The following is a 20,883-nucleotide window of genomic DNA, read 5'->3' on the forward strand; positions in this document are numbered from 1 at the left end:
TGTTTACCCAGGAAACCCTCGGAGTCCCAGGACTCCTTTTCAGGAGCGCCCTGCCAAGTTCTAAGTAGGTGGGCGATGTTTCACCATACGTAATTCCAATTGAAGAAGAATTTGCAGGTAATATTTCGGTATTGGGATGTTTGGCCAATACCAGGTACATTGGAGATTAACATCACATAGCTCAAGCTGATAGCAGTTAGAAACGAAGACGAACCATATAAAATGTTACCCTTTATTGTTCAAGAGTTATGTACAGATGTACATTTGTTCAAGTAGGAGTACAAATTGCTGGACACAAAGAGTATTTGGATGCTAAACATCAGGCACCTGCTGAAGGGGAATGTAATGGTTCTGCCGAAACAAGTATAGCGCTTTGTTGCTTCATTCACAAAAGTTCACGGTCAAGTTTTCATTTTGAAATGTCGCTGGAATGATTAAGGAGTGACGGGAAAAAAAATCAGTGCAGGAAATGTTAAAAGTAAAAAAATAATCCATAAAACCAAAACAAAGCATGCTTTAAAACCTTTTCGGGAAAACAAACGTTCACAATGTCTGTAAAATACACTTGCATAGTTTCAATGAAGCGTAGGGATTAACGACACTTATTGCAAATGTTCATTTAAAAGAAAACCCAACTTGGTAATTTCAACCTTCACCTATTTAACAATCAGTGCATATCAGCGAAAACTAAAAACGTCTCGTCTTCAATATTTGAGCACCATCATCGAGTAGCAGCAGCAGCAACTATCTATACAAAAACCACGGTCAGGGAAATCCTCCGTGTAATGATACATTCGTGTGGGGCGCGCCGTGCGAGGCTGCCTTCAATGCCCACCACGTGCTAGCGGGTGCGAGCCGGGCACCTCCCTGCAGGGGCGACAACGCAAAGATCGCACGCCGGTCCGCCCGACACGGCGTTCGCAAAGCGAGCGTCGCGGAGGTGCCGGCGATCGAGGCGCTTTGCGGTCACCGCACCCGCGCCTCCAGATGGCCGGTAGGAGCGGTGTCTGCCGTGCACATCGCAGGCACGTAAATATTCACAGCATCCCACAAGTTGATGGATTGTCACGATTTTCAAGCCGAGAGATTTGATTAAAACAAATTGTCTTGCCCGCCATTCATCGGTGTTCTTGTTTGTTCCATTGGCCTTAATGTAGTACGCTTGTTTATTTTCATATAATTTGCATAAATTGTAAATAATTATTGCGCACATGATTGGATGCTTCTATGTGAACTCAACACACACACAGTCCCTCTCTACTCCACACACACAGTCCCTCTCTACTCCACACAGTCCCTCTCTACTCCACACACACACACAGTCCCTCTCTACTCCACACACACACACAGCCCCTCTCCACTCCACACACACACACAGCCCCTCTCCACTCCACACACACACACAGCCCCTCTCCACTCCACACACACACACAGTCCCTCTCCACTCCACACACACACGCAGCCCCTCTCCACTCCACACACACACAGCCCCTCTCCACTCCACACACACACACACAGCCCCTCTCCACACACACACAGCCCCCTCTCCACTCCACACACACACACAGCCCCCTCTCCACTCCACACACACACACAGCCCCTCTCCACTCCACACACACAGTCCCTCTCCACTCCACACACACACAGCCCCTCTCCACTCCACACACACAGCCCCTCTCCACTTCACACACACACAGCCCCTCTCCACTCCACACACACACACACAGCCCCTCTCTACTCCACACACACAGTCCCTCTCCAATCAGCACACACACACACAGCCCCTCTATTCCATGTAGGAGGGAGCGTAGGAGAAGCCGACAAAGGCGTCGTCAGCCTCCTGGGCGCTGCGCAGCGCCTCCTCCTCCTCGCCCGAGCGGCACACGGAGCCCGGCACGGGCTCCTCCGTGAAGGCCGGGTCAAAGTGGCTCAGGTCCGACGGTCCCAGCTGCAGAACGCACACACAGGTCAGCGTGGTTCATCATTATCACCATCATAATAATTTAATCGCAGTTGCAGAGCACAGAGCCAAAGGCTCAAACCGGCAAATGGCCAGCAACAAACAGCATTTTTCAAGTTTGCAAATCGATGGATGATACTATACACAAGTTATTGAATCGAGCAAGGTGATTATGAGAGCTTAAGAGGAGCCTTCGGAGGGAATTCCAAAGTGAAGCGGTGAAACGGAGCGAGCGAAACTTGTGGCAAGCGGGAAAAGTGCAAGGGGGCCAAGGAGATGGTAGCAGTCATGGATCATCGAGTCTCTGTGGATCTATCACTGTCCTTGCACGCGGAGCCAAACTCTCACAAACGGAATTGGTCAAACATCCCAATGTCGCAAGACCCTCCTGAGAAAGCTTTGATACTCAATCAGGATACCCTTGACGTGTGTATGCTAGTTAACATCAAGGAGGTAGACTCGGCCCATCGTTTTGATGGAGTACCACTGTAGGAAGAAGTCAGTCGTGCCTGCCATGGGGGAATGCGCAATTTCCATGATTGACCAAGGAATGCCAATAGAGGAGCAATCCTCATGCTCCGTAACGTGGGAGAGCAGTACATGAAGCATCAACGTAATGGGAAGGTGGCGGTATAGATTGTGTTTTTCTCCCGCAATCTCAAGCGTACCACATTGGGGTCGAAGGGAGGCTTAATCTTCTTGTTGTAGAGGTCTTCCCAGTTGATCGGTGAAAAGAAGACGTGGTTCTTGATTTCCAGCTGCAAGAGATCACACATTGTCAGCCGTTAATTTACATTTTGATGTTTCATATATTTGGTCACGAGTTGAAACCATACTGCATAGGTAAGATCCGACAGAGTGTGTAGCAAATTGTTGTTTTGCCAAGTCAGAAACGAGCTATGAATCTGCAATGGAATTTATGTCAATGCAACTTTGGAAAGAATAATATGTGTACGATTGTTGATGTGCTTTGGGACGATGTGCATGGTACGAACTATCCATCAAAGCGTGTGTGTGTTTAGAGTACAACTAGCACACATGGACACATGCACATCCTGGGTCACGGGTCAACTGGGGGTTGATACATTTGCCATTTATTTATGGGAAGTAAGCCAGAGATTCAACTACGGCCCCTAATGGGAATGCAGAAATTCTCCAGCTAAGTTCACGGCTCTCGATGTAAATGTGAGCCCACCTCATCCGAGCAGGGCTAAGGAAGAAGGGCCATGCAAAGGGTGAATGTGGAGAGGGCAAGGCTCCGGGTGGCGGGCAGGTCAAGTAGTCAATGGGCCCATAACAAACAAACATTTTACTTTGCACGCACCACCCGCCATTGAAAATCATCTAAGGTAGACTACGCAATAACGTTACTTAAATATGTATGAAATCATACGATCCACTTTTATTCTCCATATACAGAAGCTGGTTCCAGAAAATATTTGTCACCATTCGAGTGATACTCAATTCTGCTCTGGTCCATAAACTAAAACAAGTCGCAGCGATTTCCTGCCAACGAGAAACGAGGTGGTGCTTATCTACCCCGTTTATAGCCGAGCTGTGCGGTACAAATTCCACATCCCTAAAGCAGGGGGATGTCCATCCATAGGACAAACCACGATCGCGACCTTCCCCACAAAGTGGTATTCATGATATCAACCCCAGGAGAGATGATAGTCCCGGGTCAACCCTCAACCAGGATTTGACCTCTCAGCCGCTGCGACTGCGAGCCGCCGCCGGGCCCGGCACAGAGCCGCCGGAGGGCCCGGCACAGAGCCGCCGGGCTGCTTGCGGACAAAAGGGGGGGGGGCCCGCAGGGTGCACGCCGCTTACAAAGTCCCCCTTGGCGCCAAGCCTCTTCTCGCGGTCCTTCTGCAGCAGCCCCTCCAGGATGGAGCGCGTGGCGTTGGTGGTGACGGGTGGCAGCTGCAGCGGCTTGTTCAGGATGTTATCATACATCACCGTCGTGTCCATGTTGTAGAACGGCGGCTGCAACGCGAAAGACAAAGATTTAATTATTTTTAGATCCGGGATCGCCCCATCTATTACGCAAGTTCAAACACCGTTCAGTCTTTGTTAATGTCTTGCGGGAGTTTCCCCCCCCACCCCGCTTCATCAAAATGGGACAGGGCAGGTTCTTGAGCAAACGATAACAGAGACTATATGTGCTCAACAGTGGCATTATTTGATATTTGCTTTTACGTAAAAATGTGGAAATGCAAGCGGCTGGATGATGGAGACGACCTCTGCTTCATGTTTTTGTATTTTTAAGTGCAAATGACAACACCATGAACAAGTTAACAGAATTGTGCGAAATTCTATTATTATTATATTAAGTGCACCTGTTATACAAGACACCATTAAATAAATCTCATGACAGCAACTGATGTTTATACGGAAAGGGCAATGAAGTGGGGGTTATTTTTGTTACGTTATAAGTTTTTTTTTATTTAAACCAAGTACCCTTTGCCGAACACACTACAATGGGACATGTTACGCCACAAGTTAACCCTCACCACCACAAAAGCTTGGCGGTAACCACGCTAACCCGCACTGGGTGGTGGGTGGCCACGAGGCCGCCCCCACCCCCGTCCCACTGGGCGCAGCCTCACCAGGCCGTAGAGCATCTCGTAGAGCACGGCGCCCAGGCACCACCAGTCCACGGTGCGGTCGTAGGCTTGCTTGCGTAGAACCTCCGGGGCGAGGTACTGTGCACGCACGGCGGGGGAGCAACGGAAGGGGACACGGCAGGGTGTCACGTCTCTCGCGTTGCTCGACGAGAGAGACGCAGGGCGCAAACTTAAACGAGCGACGGCCGGATCCGCCATGCACGCTCACAGAACCCAGCGGACTGGCGAGATTTCAGTCCGGCGACTTTAACCGTCCAGGTGGTTCAACGGCAGAGCGGGCGGATTTGCTATCCGAAGGTTTCAAAGTTTAAATCCTGGTTGTGGGTTAACCTTCGCCCATCGCTGCTCAAGGGTGGATAAAATTACTACTACTTTTTGAGGAAGTCAATAGTGGTTGCCACTTTTGATGGACTCTCCCCTGCCTAAGGAATGTGCCATTTCCACCGCCAGCGACTCTGCTGTTTAATATCGAATAAAAAAGCACCGTTTCAGTACTCATTTGAGCACAAAATCACCGACATTAAAATGCCCACGTCGGTTTGTACAATGACATGTGAAACGAGGCGATGGGTTGGTTGTGAAACTGCTCAAGGTGTTTTAGTCGTGGCAGGTGTCGTCACCTCTGGGGTTCCACAGAACGTGGAGGTGGTGTCGTTGGGGAGGATGCCTTCCTTGCATAGCCCGAAGTCGGTGAGCTTGAGGTGGCCCTGTCACAATCGCATTGCGAAAAAGCGTTAGCGTCCACAACTTGAAATCCGGCAAGAAAACAACTTGGCAAGAAAAAGAAGACGAAGCTGCATGTGGTCGAGATCAACTGAAGCTCACCTCATGATCCACCAGTATGTTCTCTGGCTTCAGGTCTCTGTGAAGACAACAACACGCACCGGTTAATTCCAGAAATCCTAGATTTTCGCATTAGATTTGGAGCACGCCAGAATGGGATCCCCCAAGAGACGGAGCGATGAAATCGGTTTGCGTGGAGGAGCTGGGTGGATTTGTTCCTATCGCAAGATCGCAGGAGGTGGAAGCGGTTTGGAGGGGGGGGGGGGTGGTGGGGGAGGCCTTCGTCCAGCAGTAGATCGAGCATGGCTGACAACAACAATGTAATGACCCTCTGGTAGCGAGCTGTGCGTGGTGGGGGGGCAGCGTCCCGCACCTGTAGACGATGTTGAGGGAGTGGAGGTAACCGATGGCGCTCGCCATCTCAGCGCTGTAGAACCGCGCGCGCGGCTCCACAAAGCACTGCTCCCGCTGCAGGTGGAAGAACAGCTGCAGCACACGTGGGAGAGCGCTGACCATGAGCAACAGGGACACAATCCATCAGCCCTGCTCAATCCACCAATGGATGAAGGCCTCCCTCGCAAACTTGCGATGCGATCATCGACCCAGCGCCTTCACCCGACCTGTCACCTGGCTGCTCGTTCCCATTGTTCTGGCTGTCGGGTTGGAATGTCTCCTCAATGCCTCTTAATCGCTGCTCATTTCAAGAAGCTAAAGAGACGTGTTTACTTTAACCTATTACAGGTTTGATCGTGCGGTTAGTTGCTGGGCAGCCTTCTCGTCTAATTCGCCACGTGCACCGACATTGACGTCAAACGTGACCAGCTAGGCTGTCCCGTGCCGCCCAATCGAGATACCAAGACCCCCACCCCCCTCCTTCCCCCACCCCCACCAATGTCACGCGGCGCCACGGCAGCGCGGGCCTCTCCGTGCCACTCACCTCGCCACCGTTGATGTAGTCTAGGACGAAGTAGAGCTTGTCGGTAGTCTGGAAGGAGTAATGGAGCCCCACCAGGAAAGGGTGCTTCACGTTCTTGAGCAGCACGTTCCTCTCCGCCATGATGTGCTTCTCCTGGAGAATTGGAATCAGAATGTTTATGCTGGAGGAATCCGACGAGCTACAAAGCTCTTTTTCACGGATGCCCCACACACGGAGACCGGTAGCAGCGGCGCGCAGCTCTCGTGTCAGGCCTCGGCACGTGCACGACCCTCCCCCCCCCTCCTCCTGTACAGCCGCTGCTGGAGGAGGGCCACCCCACTGAGCGGGCCCATGGGAGTTGTTGCTGCTCACGGCGCAACGTTTAACTTGCTCACGTTAATGGGAAGTGGTGCCAATCGCGGTTGATGACACCGAGCCAGCGGTGGGAATATTACAGTCGACTTTGCACAAAGTGGCGTTCATTAAATTTCCCCTCCAGAGATGCTGGGAAATGCGAACTAAGGAGAAAGACTGAGAGCACATCATGGCTAATTTCCCACACCTATGCTGATTCACTATTTGAAGCACTCCCAATGAATAAATGCAACGCAAGTTGACGCACCTCTTTCCGTTTCAGAATGGACTCCTTTTGCAGAACTTTCACAGCAAAAAACTTCCCATCGGCCTTATGTTTGGCCAGAAGAACCTGCAGGACACAGCAGCAACAATGAATAATGATGAATAATTATTATGATTTACTAAACCGCAAATTTGCACCTCGAGTGAAGAAGGTTCGACGTCAATGAAATGCATGCAGCAAGGCGATTAGTTTTATGATAAAAAAACAAACCTTTCCAAAGCTGCCTTTGCCAATAATTTTCATGAAGTCAAAATCGCTTGGTTTTGCACTAGAAAATAAATGACAACACACACATTAAAACTTGTACACAAGACCACAACATTGTACATCCGAACAACCTGAACAGGTGTGATGGGAGCAAGTTTCTAGAGATTAGACACTCACTGAGGGTTTGCAGATGGCCCCAGGTTAATCATCTCGGTTGGAGCCACAGTCTGCTGCTGCTGCACACAGAAAGAAAGCGATGCAAATTAACCAAACGCTCCACTGACGTGACAGCATCTCCCCCCCCTCCCCCCAATGTTCCCTCCCACCAGAACCAGATCCAGCGAGAGCCGTCCGGTTGTCGTGCAGACCCCCAGGAAGAGCCGGAGTCTCCGGTGACACCAGCAGAGCATCACGCAGCGACGCCAATCGGCATTCCAATGAACACAGAAGTCTCACGGTGCCACACCCCCCCCCCCCCAATACCGCTACCAGCCCCCCCCCCCCCCAATACCGCTACCAGCCTCCCCAATACCGCTACCAGCCTCCCCAATACCGCTACCCCGCCCCCCCCCCCCACTGTGCAGCTCCATCAACTCCCAACCTCTTCAGATGGATGCGGCATCCAACCCCACCATTCTTTTTTGCAATGGCCCAAATATATACATACGTCAGACTGCCGCTGGTGGGTTATTTTACATCTTTGCTCGAGACTGCTAGAACAAGACTGTTCCAGGGACTGCACAATGTGCAGCTGCACGATTACGGTGCAACATCGCGAGAGACAGCGACGGCTTGGGGAGACATTCATCCAGCAGCAGAGAATGTATCATGGCCCATGCTGCTGATTATCCGATTCACAAAGGTTCTTATATCAGAATGTTTCTTTAGCCTGGTAGAGGGATCCGATGAGCTATGACGCTCTGTTTCACAGATGTCCAGTACGGTCGGTCTGTAAGGTTCAACAGCATTGGGCACGCCTGTGCCCTGGCCATAGTAACGTCCCGTGGCTCGTGGCTGCTCGGCCCACCACTCACTTTGTTTCCATTGTCGTGGTCGGCCTTTGTGTTGGGGCCGACGCTGGTGGGAGACACGGAGGGGCACGTGCACGTGGCAGCGCTGCAGTCACGGACAGCAGCGTCAGCAATGCTTAGACAATAATAACGAGCATCACTTATTTTGCCATGACATTGTAAAAACACGCACCTGGCTAAGTTACAGCGTTTAAGAGATGCAAATTTAGCAAGTCAATGATAGCAATTTAAGCAACGTTGTTTTGTAGGAGCATTAAAAAAAACTAATTCACCCGCTGGCGCCGTTGATTGTAATTGCTAGGTGCAGTATATGCATACAATCAATACAGTACTCGCGTGAACTCAATACAGTACTCGTGTTCACTTGTAAGGCGCTGCTGCACGCGAGTCGCTCTCGTAGAGAGAGGAGGAACCACAGACGAGCGGGAAGGCAGCCGGCGACAACAATTGCCCACGCTCTGCAGTCCTCTATATGTCAAGGTGTTATCCTCCAAATAAGGAGTCTTTACACGTGGACGAAAACTCGGGAGCACCCGGAGAAACCCGAAGTTTGCGAAGGGAAAATCAAGGCGCATTCGCGGTATTCCGCGTAAACGCTGTCTCATAGCAGCAGCAGCCACACGAGCGTGGTGCTGTACGGCGCCGTGAGTTTGCGGTCGCAATTAGACGCGATGTACAACTCCAACTTTGGTTGTTATTGTCGAAAACACGTGTAGTAGGCCGACGTTTCAGATAACGCTTCCTACTCAGAGCAGAAGGGCCATTGCACGAAAGTTTTACATTACCATACATGTGTTGGTAGCATTTCCTTTGCTCCGAACCCGTGGTAAATGTTCCACACCACTAACCCACACAGTACATCTCTACGATGTCGGGCAATAACAGCGCGACTGCGTTCAGAGCGTGTTGTTCATTCCGAGCGAGCGGGGATGATGGGATGACGGGGGGGGGGGGAGGTGTTCTAATCAGAGATCGCAACAACCTGGGAGGGAGCGACCCTCGTGTCTCTTCCGACGGGCCACGAGACCCGGCATGGCTCGGTAGCTTGCGTGCATCTCGGTTGGGAAGAGGAGTACAGAGGCAAACTCACCTTTGACACACGGCTTGGTGGTGATCCGTGGCCACGAGCTTGTGCACGAAGTCATTGAAGCCAGCTCCCCTCTGCTTGAGGAATCCTGCGCCGGGAGAAAGCCGCGTGGGTGACAATTAGCGAGAGGCAAACATCACGAACACATCGTCCAGCGCGGGTATCCATCACCGCCAAGAGACGCGTACGTGGCCGCATCGCCGCTCGTCGATGTCGTCTGCGCACTTTACCCAGCAGCACGGAGGCCAGGCCCCTCATCCTCGTGGAGCTCAGAGCGCCGACGATGTCTTGGTCCACCAGCATCACGCACCCGGCGGGCGGTGTGGAGATCGTGGCTGGATTGATGGGCGAGCGAGCGCTGCCGGATGGATGGATGTATGGCTGATTTGGTTGAGAAGGTGGCTGGGCGGATGAGGAGTGTGTGGGGGGCGGCTGAGGAGTGTGTGGGGGGGCGGCTGAGGAGTGTGTGGGTGGTGGATGGGCTGGAGGGGCGCGAGGCCAAGCGGCTCCGCCAAACCGCTGGAGCGCCCCTCCGAGCCGGCGAGCCAAGGCAATATTCACCACCAGCGTCTGTCGGGCAGGGCTTTTATAGCGAGAAGGGAGGTCACATCTGGTGTCTGTTCCTCCTCCCACTATCCCCATCCCCCACTCCTCACACCCCACCCCCACTCACACCCCACCCCCACTCACGCCAGACTGGTAAATCCCGACCCCTCCTCGTCTCTTCTCCCTTCATCTCCCGTTGCGTGTGACGCACAAACCCCCATCACATCCACACAACGCCGCGAGGACGTTCTGTACTGGACCACATTTGTCTTGCCCGCGAGATCCTAGCCGGACTGAACCTGCTATAACCGGGCCGTCGCATCAAAACGCGTTCTCCCACCGCCGCGGGTTATGCGAGGGCTGCGCTGCCTCGCTCCCCGATCTCGGCTTTGTTTACTTTCTCAGTCGGTCCGCTCCTCCTCGTGTTTCGTCCAGGGGGGGGTGAAGTCTCGTGTCACTGTCGCCGTTTGACGGGGGGAGGGGGGCTCCCCTCAACGCCTCCAGCGTGACCGTTCCACCACTAACCATTCTGGACGATGCCACACGCTCCCCGGTTATAAACTAAATGTAAAAAAAGAACACCACGCGTTCGTCAATAACGCTGGCTTAAATAAGTACGTACATGCGACGTTTAGAACAATGGCTTTTCTTTACAGGAGGTAGATAATCGGTGGCGCTTATGCACCACTGCCAACGTGGAATAAACAAAACGACGATTGACCTTGGTTGTTTCAGTTCTCTTTGTTTAGTTAAAATGTAGTTATCTTTGTTTAGTGAGTGACGAATTGTTGAACTAAATCAAAGTTGCAACGCTCAACGTTGATTTAGACGTCGGCACACAGCTCTTAATATCCAGAATGCCTACACGCAATGTAATTGTTTCGCGTTAGAGTGAGCTCTCTTCTAATTCTGCTGCTGATGTCCATGGCGCGCGCACCGCCCTCTGCGCCTTCTACGATTCGTAAATCGCGCGTGGTGTCCTCGTGGGGAGGGGTGATTGCGTGGCTTTTACCCGGTGTTGTGAAGCAATCGTGCATTAGTAGACTTTTGTCGACGATCGTAAATTAGTAGCATGCATCACGGGATCAGAATCAGAATATTTTTTTTACTGCAGGGGGAATCCGATGAGCTACAAAGCTCTTTTTCACAGACGTCCAGTAGGGGCGGGTCAGAAGGTTACAACAACAAACAGTACAAAATCACGATGGGAGTGCAAAGTATAGGAAAGGTAAACAGATAACTCAAACATATATGCAAATAAAACTAAACTATTGTTGAGCTTACCAGGTAAAGCCCAATGAGCTATTAGCTTATTTTCCAGAAGCGACCTGGCCTTAAATGATAGCTCAACAAAGGGGTTTATCTTGTGGAGATTTATAGCAGCAACCTCGTGAGAGGTTGTGGAGTATCTACATCATTAGACCTCCTTTGCCAGTATCAAAGTATAATAATAGGGGGTTTCCCCTATAATAATAGGGGTTTTCCCCTATAATAGGGTTTTTCAGCTATTATTATACTTTGGTACTGGCAAAGGAGGTCTAATGATGTAGATGCTTACCCCGAGCTCTCATTAATTTGATAGTGCATTGTCTTTGAGCTGTACGCCTTTTGGCGTCATCTGGTCTAACACCGTTTTGAGACGAGGCTCAAAAGAAAGCTGTCTCTGGTGTGGACCAATCAGTTTCAAGGACAATGCATATATTATCAGTGTGTTTTTAGTTTGCATTTTGGCCACAAGTATTGTGGTTAATGCAGACATGATTCCGTGTAAAACGGTTTCAGTTTTGTTGCCAGAAAAAAGGGGAAAACCCCTATTATAGGTTGTGGAGTCTTGAGGAGGCCTTCAGCCAGCAGTGGGAATCGTTGGACACGTGAACACACCGTCCGCGTTTTTCACACGCGATTGCTGTAACTTAACCTCATTCTCATCCAACACGAATACAAAAAACAAATTCCTTAAGTCACTTGCGTGGGCAACGGATTAAGTTTAACTGACGTGGTGGAACAGACCCCGCGCCTCTCTTATTTAAACTGCATTACTTATGCAGTGTAAGTCACCGTCTGTATTATCTATCCGTTAATGAGGGTCGATAGACAACTGAGGCGCTGTGGCTTTCGCAAGCGAAGCGCTCATCGCCGTGGTCAACGTGGAACGCGTTGTCACACTCCCACGCACACGACGACCCTGTCAGGTGGAGAGGCCACGCCGAGCGATCGCCGCTCTGGACACGCGGATCAGAGAGAACGTCGGAGGCAGGTTGAGAAACGTAAAGTGGAGCGCATGTTCAGGTGTCTAGGTGGATTGTTACATCGCGGAGGGGAGGGCCTTCATACAGCAGTGGATCCATCACTGCTGCTGATGATGACAGCTCTCATCTCGAGAGACGAGCCGGGTGCTCAGCTCGCGAGTTATTTACGCGGCCTCACCACGGCGGCTGCTGCTGCACGCGGAATTATTGATGGGGCCGTCTGGCCCGGGTCAACTTTCAACAAACCCGAGCCCCACGCTCTGCAGCACAGAGGCACGGCTTGGTATCGTGACACACTCGTCGCGATCAACGCGCTCTCTGGATGCACTCCAGAACAACCTCCGTCGAGGCGTGGGAAATGAACCTCATCCAACAGTGGACTGACAACAGGGCAGAATATTAAAATTGACAAACGAGAAGCAATAAACAAAATAGGTTGACTTTTCGGGCAGTGGCACTCGGCAGATATAACTGGAGTCCAACTTTAACATTGTGGCACAATTTTAAAGCCATCACGTATTTCTTGTATTGCGTGATATGGACAGGTCCATGGTCCAGTCGTCATGGACTCGTTCTGAGTAGGTCAGACACTGTATATTGTGGGCTTTAAAGCTCTGCGTGCGTTGCAACTCTGCAGGTAAAGGGCGCAACGTGGCTGGAAAAGTCCCTGTTTAATATTTGTGCCATTTCCAGGTTCTGCTAAATCTATGACGTGTTCGGTGTTCTCTCTCGTCGTTGTTGCAGAGAGGTTCGCGACACAAGTGCCACGGCCGTCCTGGTCAATACTGCGGGAATAATAATAATGATGATCATGATGATGATAATAACCAAAGCACTCGGCGCCGTCTGCTTTACAGTGGACGTCAAAGATCCCGTGATATTATTCGACAAAGAGGATGAGGCATGTGCCGGCGTGATTAGGTCCACATTTGAATAAGAAGAAGAAACCCCTGCAAATAGCTCAGTGGGAAAACACAAAGCTGCATCTCTCACTGGGTGGAAGCTCGCCTGGGTGGATGTACGCGAGAGTATTTACAACAACGACAACAACGATTGGATGGAGATCGCGCGCCTCGAGACGCGTCTCGTGTCATTGTGCGCTCAGCTGATTACAAATGTAGTTGAAATACAATGACAATGATGATGGTGATCGTTAGCGCATCGTACAACACTGGGCAATTAGCCACAGGCGACGCATCACCTCGGTTTGCTCTTGTTTTAATTTGCATGTGTTAATTATTTGGTTGAAATGAGATAATCGCGCGTATGTTTGTCCAGTAATGTATTTTACTAGAAAGAGGCGTGCGCGTGTATATAATTATTACTTTGTACAATATCAGTGGCGCAACATTTGAAGCGCTACTGGGCCTCCCCGAGGTCAACTCAGCCTTAAATGAATTCCAGGTACGGTGTGTACACATCAACGCTAGGAAGACAAAGGCGTGGCGTTCCGGCTACACGGGGATTTGTTTATCTAACTTGTAACCAGATCCTAATTGAAAAAAGAGAAGCGAAGTTAAGTCTCAAAGTGTGTACTGCACTGGTTGACCAATAAAGACTCTGTATCGCTAACAATACAACGCACTCCGATACTACTGCACATACATCTCAAAACAACAACTAACTCAGCACATTCGTCAATAACACGGTCCTAATTGCCGTAATACAACTCACAAAGCGTTTATAGACACGTGGACGACACAGCGCTGCACCGTTCCCGCATGCGCTCCGATACAGGAGCCCGCGGGGTACGTCTACGCCGTCTCTCTGAGTGCATCGTTAATTGCTATCGGCAGTCGCTGGGCTCATCACCGCGAGGGCGGTTTTCGTCTCAGGACGCGGCCCATTGTTCTCTGTCTCTCAGGAGCTCGCGAATTGCTTCTCCATCCCGCGCCACTTCCAGTTTTGCCAGCGGGGAGTGGGGCCCTCCCAGGACGTCGCTCTCTGCTGACGACGACAACCCGCGAGTTCATGCAAATGGGTGGTGTGTGCGTGACACAAAGGGGTTCAGCGTGGCTGCAGGCCGATATTGAGTAACCGGCTTCCTTGTAAAGAAGCGCTGATGGGGGGAATGACACTACGGACATTAACCAATAGTGCACAACACAAAAAAGCACACATTTGCCTCCCCGCGTAAATGAAATTGTGGACACATCCGATCGGCCACATGTCCGTCGAATGAATGGATTCTTTCAGCGGCACTGGTTCAATACAAGACAACATCGAGCAGGTTTTGACATTCGGTGTTTCGTCAGCAGTCATACCCGCTTAAGGCAATGCTTGGGCGGACTGTCCAACATTTCGATATGGGTCCGAGCTCAGCATCATCACGAAGCGTCGTCGTGGGGAATGCGGGTAAGACAATAACTCATCAGACCATGCCTCGTTCCCATAGCTCTTTCTCCACAACAATTAAAGTGTTTACAATGAAAGTGTGTAACATCGCCCCCACGCTCACCGACTCGGGGTCACTGCATTCATACCCTGGGTTAAGGGTTTTTGTTACTCATTATCAATAAAATACCCGCACTAAGAGCGTTTTTGTGTGAATTCTAGGGAGAGCAGGGCTGCCTGTGAGTCATGCTCCAACAGGTATGTGACATACGTCGAAGTGGCGTTAACAAACCTCCTGTATATCGGAGTTATGTATGGTCACAGGCTGTGCTGCAGTGTGAATATTTCACAAGACAGAGGTTATTTTAAGACCAATTACTTCCCGTTGCAGTAGTCTAAAGGACACTGACACGTCTACAATTGTTCGCCAGCATCTTACATAAGAGATATTGCATTAGTATTGTCACTATTATGATACAAACCCTTCGATAGTGTCTTCATTCACTCACATATATTATTTATGAACCCATTCCACACGCAGTGCGCATCAAGGCACACAGAGGAGCGCCCGTTGCCCAACAGCTGCGCTGTTTGAGACACGGTGTGATATTATAATGGGGTGAGTTAGTGGTATTGTATGTGACGTGCTGGTGTAAGATGCTGAATTTTTGTAAACACTGTGTTCTGTAAGCTAGAACAGGTCCAGATGCCGCGTGCCATGGCCGGGAATCGAACCCAGGTGGCCGAGATTTGTCAGTAGAGTTACAGCGGCGTGAAGAGTGAGCGCGTCACTCGCGCGTGGCCGAGTTCCCATGGTGTGTGTGTATGTGTGTATGTATGTGTGTGTATGTGTGTGTATGTGTGTGTATGTGTGTGTATGTGTGTGTGTATGTTTGTGTATGTGTGTGTATTATATGTATGTATGGGGGAGCGGTAGTGTAGCGGTTAGTGCGCTGCGCTATGAACCCGGCGACCCGGGTTCGATTCCTGCTCACGGCCAACACCCAGTGACGATTATCTGAACCGGTCCTGGGTCTCCCCTAGGTCGACTCAGCCTCAAATGAGTACCTGGTGCGGTGTGTAAACATCGGCACTGGGGAGACAAAGGCGGTTGGGCGTGGTGCTGGCCACCCACCCCCTCGTGTACCGTTCCAGCCTTTATAGGTGCTCGCTAACAGCACTTGCCCCTACAGTCTCTAAAGGCTATACGGGAGATCTTTGTGTGTATGTGTGTATATTTTGAAGTTATTTCGCACCGTACGTAGCCAACTGTGCGGGGGACTGTGTTGCGCTACACAAAACACTTCTAAAGAAATTAGTTTGTCAATCTAGATGATGATTTAAAAGTGCATAGTCCCAGTGGCTTCCTAATATCGGAAGGAAGAGCGTTCCAGACGGCCGCAGAAGCACATCTGAAAGCGCGCGATGCAGTGACCGTCTTTGTTGGATGGCCAGCCAAAAGCCACTGCTGTGAGGATGGTTTGTGCTTCTTGACAAGATCGTCAAGGCTGTCTCGGCCGTCTCGGCCGTCTCGGCTGTGTCGGCGCTGCGCCCCCACGGGGCACCGTCTCGACGTGGCGCGAGAGCGAGTGAAAGCTGCGCACGATCCTTGTGCGGCGCTCATCAATATCTCCCTTTGGCGGCCCCATGCAAGTGGTGGAAATTCCACATTCTCACGACGGGAGTCGTGAAATCAGTACCAATTTTATCGATCCTCAATAGACGATGACGACGATGATGGACCTCCCGTCCGACTGCGAGCACTTTCACCCCCAGCAGCAAAGCGAGTCTGCCGGACACAGTCCCTACTCGACTCTAACAATACAGTCTATAGCGCACTGTTGTGTTAAGCGAGGTTGTGCTGGTGTGTAAGTGCACAGGCCCGGCCGATGCTCGCGACTCCAGCCACCTGCAGCCACGGAGGCGATGCGCGCGGTGCAGCAATGGAGCAGCGCAGGTGATAGATAACGGCAGCTGCAGGTGAGCGGCGAGAAGTAACGGCGTGTTACCTTTGATGGAGTGGCTGTGGTGGTGCTGGTGAGTGGTGGTGGAGGTGGAGGAGGCTCGCTTCATGATGCCTCTTTCACGAGCCCCGGCTTCTGAGCCCCTTCTATCCCACAGCGAGCGTTTTGGCACGTCCCCGCTGTTACCGGTTGGGTAGGATCGCAGTGCTTAAAAAAAAAAGTTACAGCAGCAGAAGCAGTAAAGGCTCGGGGCTGTCTCGCCTGGCTGAGCGGGGCGGACTTTGGCAGCCAGCGCTGTAGTGACTCGGTGTTCTTCTCTGCTCCGCGTCACCCCGCACGCATTCCTCTTGCGCTCTGCATGCCCACAGCCTCCACGGCATCTCCACGGATGCATCGATCCCTCGAGAGATGGCCCCTCCGTGTTGTAGCCACGTTGCTGTTCCGCATCGTGTCCGACGTTTTGCCGCACGTCCTGGGAGCTGCTTCAGGAATCACTCGCGTTCTCCACGAATTGTGCCGGCGGCTTGCTTTTGGTGGTACAACCCCAAAACACGTCCTTTTTATTCTATTCGTTATTAACGTGTTTCACGTGGTAAAGCCGCGAGGATCGAACGTCTCGTCGGCAAAGGTTGCCAGGGTGCTAATTGACACAAAACGGCAAACGCGTAATGACACTCAAGAGACACACACCATCACAGCCTCACTTCACGCCAACGACATTCCTTCATATTAATAATATTGTATAATTACATCAGAGACGTATTAGGTACAACCGCGAAAACCAACACATTTGCCAAATTAGAAAGTCACCTGCAAATTATTCAATTGGAATTACACTTGGCAAACATCGCCCCCTACTGGCAGAATAATGCCCCTTTTCAGGCCAGGTGCTTCACTAATGTAAAGCATTACACGCGTCAGTCGCGTTGTGTTCAGCTTGTTCTGGCCAAGACTGAATATATCGCTCAATACGTTCTGGGTCGCTGGTAGAATGCGAGTAGGAAGGTGACTAGCAACCACAACCAGAGCGAGAGGAATACTCGATGTGGCGTGCCGGGTGCGGAACTATTTTATCCGTTCGAAACATACGTAGGGGAAATGATGCCCTGGGCATGGTAACGATGGATTCTGTGTGCCCTGCTATTTTTGGAAACAAATCTTTTATTCTATTCGAGCCAACACACAACCATGACCGTCTCCGCGAAGGCCAACTCGGCGGCGTGGATGCGTGCGCCGAGTGGCCCAATTCGGGACACCTGGGGGCCCACATTGTCTCGTTCACGCGCTGGGTCTCCACCAGGCGCTGGGTCTCCACCAGGCGCTGGGTCTCCACCAGGCGCTGGGTCTCCACCAGGCGCTGGGTCTCCACCAGGCGCTGGGTCTCCACCAGGCGCTGGGTCTCCACCAGGCGCTGGGTCTCCACCAGGCGCTGGGTCTCCACCAGGCGCTGGGTCTCCACCAGGCGCTGGGTCTCCACCAGGCGCTGGGTCTCCACCAGGCGCTGGGTCTCCACCAGGCGCTGGGTCTCCACCAGGCGCTGGGTCTCCACCAGGCGCTGGGTTTTCACCACGCGCAATTGACTCAAAAATGCAAGCACTCGGATATCTCCCCCGGAGATCGGGCAGGGGGTATGCGAGCTCTGCTTCCTTTTCGCTTTAAATATTACACCTACGTGTTAATCATACACTGCAGTGCATTTTCAAGTAGCTGTGTAACTCCCCCGTGTACAGTTTGCACCAGTGGTTCAGTTTAAACATGTTTTGAACATCGCCGCGTCCCACAGAACGGCAGCTTGCGAGTTTAATAATCTTCAAAATTAAAGTCTCCTATCTTGTTATTTGCTTAATCTTTGTCGATCGCGCTGGCCACACGCACGAGCTGCCCCCACGATGGGAGAGATTCTGACCACAAAGCAGACAGGCTGCAGCCTCCATTCATCTTCCCCAGGCAGACTTCATGAGAGCCTCCTCCTCCTTCAGGACGCACGCCGCCACACGAGAGGCATTCCGTGCACAAATTGGCCCTGCGTGGATAACAACGCAGATAAGCAGACATTATGCCTCCTGCATATGCCGGTCTCTCCGCGTAAAACGAACTAAATAAAACAATGTTTGTTACACGATCCGTGGAGATAAAGTCGTCATTCATTACTCCTAGTCGGTGATCAGATACAATTCATCTGATTAGTGTCACTGTCTGCAAATACATTGTATCTTTTACAAATAAACAGTAACTGGAGGCACACATAACAAACTTAGCGCATTAGTCAAAAATACTGTGATCCTTGGTCATAGCCCACTAGATAATGCGTTTAGTCGGAGGCAGGGTTGGTGGTTGTGTACGTTGATTGATTTCATTGAAATCAATAAACGTGCAGCCCAGCACATTGTCATCATGAGTCCTTACAGGGCTCACTGGGATGTTACTCCGAGCGGACCGAGTGTCCTTACCAACTGAGCATCGCACAGACTCGGACTCTGTATTCTGTATCTACCTCGCGTTATCAATGGGGCGGGAACGCGGCCGAGCGAGAAGGCGTTTGTCATCGCAAAGGTTCAAAGTACGAGTCGAGTGGCCGCCCGGGTTATTCCTGTGGATGTAGTAACCACATATACATTGCGCAGTCTGCTTCGGTGCACGTTAAAGATCTCGCGATGTAATTCGCAAGAGTAGACTACTGTGTGCCGGCGTCATGGTCCAAATTTGGATTTAATAATAAATCGCTACATTTGTAATATTTCTCACAAACGACTCAAGTGGCATACCAGCATCGCCAGGTTACTATAAAACCTGCAGGACCCGCCTGACAAAAAGGGAATCAAGCTCAGTGTGTAAATTCCTGTGTAAACACGCGTGCCAATAAGAATACATATGAATGAGCAACATTGCATCATGTGAACATAATAATAGGATGTGGGTTTTTTTGGGTCTATTAATTCAACGACTGCGAGTGGACCGTTTGGAGAGGTGCGAATGGTGTCGCTGTCCTGCACCCTTGGGGCACTCATCTGGCCCTCGACCCACATCGCCGAGGGCCACAGTTTCCATCTAAGCGTGAGCTGAAGTTGATGGAGGAGGCTCCCAAGATTAGCAACAGCTTGTGATCCCACTTAGCGAAACTAAATATTGATCAGACGATGGGTGATACGATGTTTGCGATCGGGATCTCGTTTGGACTTTGTGTTGACTCATTTACCGAATGCGTTGATTGCGTGCATGAGCAGACAATAGCTTTGTAAAGTCTCCTTTGTAACGAGAGGCCGTTTTTGGAGAGGCCGTCTCGCACAGAGACGCAGAGGGCACTCAGGAGAGCAGGGGCCTTGGCAGCTCCCATGCATGGCAGGATGACGAGATATTACCATAACCCATGGGTTTGTCATTCAAATAATTAAAACTTAACGTAATGGCCTACTGGTGTACGAGGCCACCCCGTTCTCCATCCGTGTTTTCTGATGATATGATCTTATCTTTGGCAACTCCTTGATCTTCAATGTATGGAGGCGATATCCACACAAATTCCTCCATGCACGTGTTGCTGTTGTTGTGGGGGCGCGGCTGGGAGCGGTCTCCGCTGTGGTCAGTGTCCCTTCGTCGGGTCCTCAACAAGAGGCTCTTCTCGTCCCATCGCCGATTCTGCATTCTCGAGGGGAACCAACGGGGTGCTGCGGGAGTCTGCTCCCTGGAGGTGCACACTTTAAAAGCCCGACGTAAACAATCATTTACCCGACCCATCAGCCATTCGGCCTTCTGTGAGTGCATCTTATCAGCAGCATTGGTTCAACACAAGAACACTCTTGGACCGATTTTGACACAGTGTGTCGTCAACCTTAGTTATGGATACTTTATCAAGATTTGACATGCCGATTGCTCTCTTGAACAAAATACATCAGAGAGCTGTGCAACACAACCGTGATAACGTATGCAGTGCTATTTAATGTGTCCTGTAGTAAGATGAATACTCTGTGGAGAGATTGACTTGCCTCTGTTTATTTGTAACCTGCAATGCAACAGCACGTCACAAAAAAAAACTTCGTACACTATTTCTGTTTCAGAACATTCCTCGACGACACCGGTGGTGTAACCATCAACCGCATCAGACTATAGACAGGCCGATGTGCAAATCTTTTTTAATAAATGGAAAATAAAAGGGTACAGCTTCAGGAGTCCGGTTGTGGCCACACAACACAAACTATGGACCGCAGAGTAAACCACTGTGGTCTGCACTCCTTCAGTGGAGTGGGAACAGCGAAACCACACCAACTCTCTCATGAAGCCCTTTCTTGTTTCTAGCGGGCATCGACATTGGTGTTTAGTTCCTGAAAGAAAAATCGATATTCAAAGCAGAGAATAGTTTATGACACTGTAATACTCGCACCACATGTTTCTGTTTCACTGTTCATCTCAAGCTAAACATGATTACTCTATAGTCCGAGGTCAGAAGTATTTCTGCGCTCAAATACACATGAAGCCGTGCTCATATTCTTCTATAGGTCTGAGCCAGTGGGGTAAATTCCGCATTCCTATGGCAGGAATCAATAT

At 50.8% G+C, this 20,883-nt stretch overlaps 1 protein-coding gene across 6 annotated transcripts; it reads right to left on the reverse strand.

Moving 5' to 3' along the window:
- Positions 1-218: 218 nt before the first annotated feature.
- LOC116951040 (serine/threonine-protein kinase Sgk1-like) lies at positions 219-16,527 on the reverse strand. Of its 6 annotated transcripts, none has more exons than XM_032969389.2 (14): positions 16,390-16,527; positions 9,255-9,339; positions 8,168-8,210; positions 7,311-7,372; positions 7,137-7,194; positions 6,909-6,992; positions 6,308-6,439; positions 5,744-5,856; positions 5,413-5,449; positions 5,208-5,294; positions 4,570-4,665; positions 3,791-3,946; positions 2,629-2,718; positions 219-1,948 (listed from the first exon to the last, which is right to left on the reverse strand). In XM_032969389.2, the coding sequence occupies exons 1-14, from the start codon at positions 16,451-16,453 to the stop codon at positions 1,787-1,789; spliced, it is 1,269 nt and encodes a 422-aa protein (XP_032825280.1). In that variant the 5' UTR covers positions 16,454-16,527; the 3' UTR covers positions 219-1,786. The 6 variants fall into 6 exon arrangements, with proteins under 6 accessions (XP_032825280.1, XP_032825251.1, XP_032825260.1 ...); XM_032969360.2 differs by having other exon boundaries at positions 8,168-8,249; positions 16,390-16,526; XM_032969369.2 differs by lacking the exon at positions 16,390-16,527 and adding an exon at positions 9,482-9,822.
- Between the last annotated feature and the right edge of the window lie 4,356 nt (positions 16,528-20,883).

This window comes from Petromyzon marinus, chromosome 3, assembly GCF_048934315.1.
Source record: "Petromyzon marinus isolate PM22_M1 ecotype Great Lakes invasive population chromosome 3, UKy_Petmar_22M1.pri1.0, whole genome shotgun sequence".
In the NCBI taxonomy this organism is placed as follows: Eukaryota; Metazoa; Chordata; class Hyperoartia; order Petromyzontiformes; family Petromyzontidae; genus Petromyzon; species Petromyzon marinus.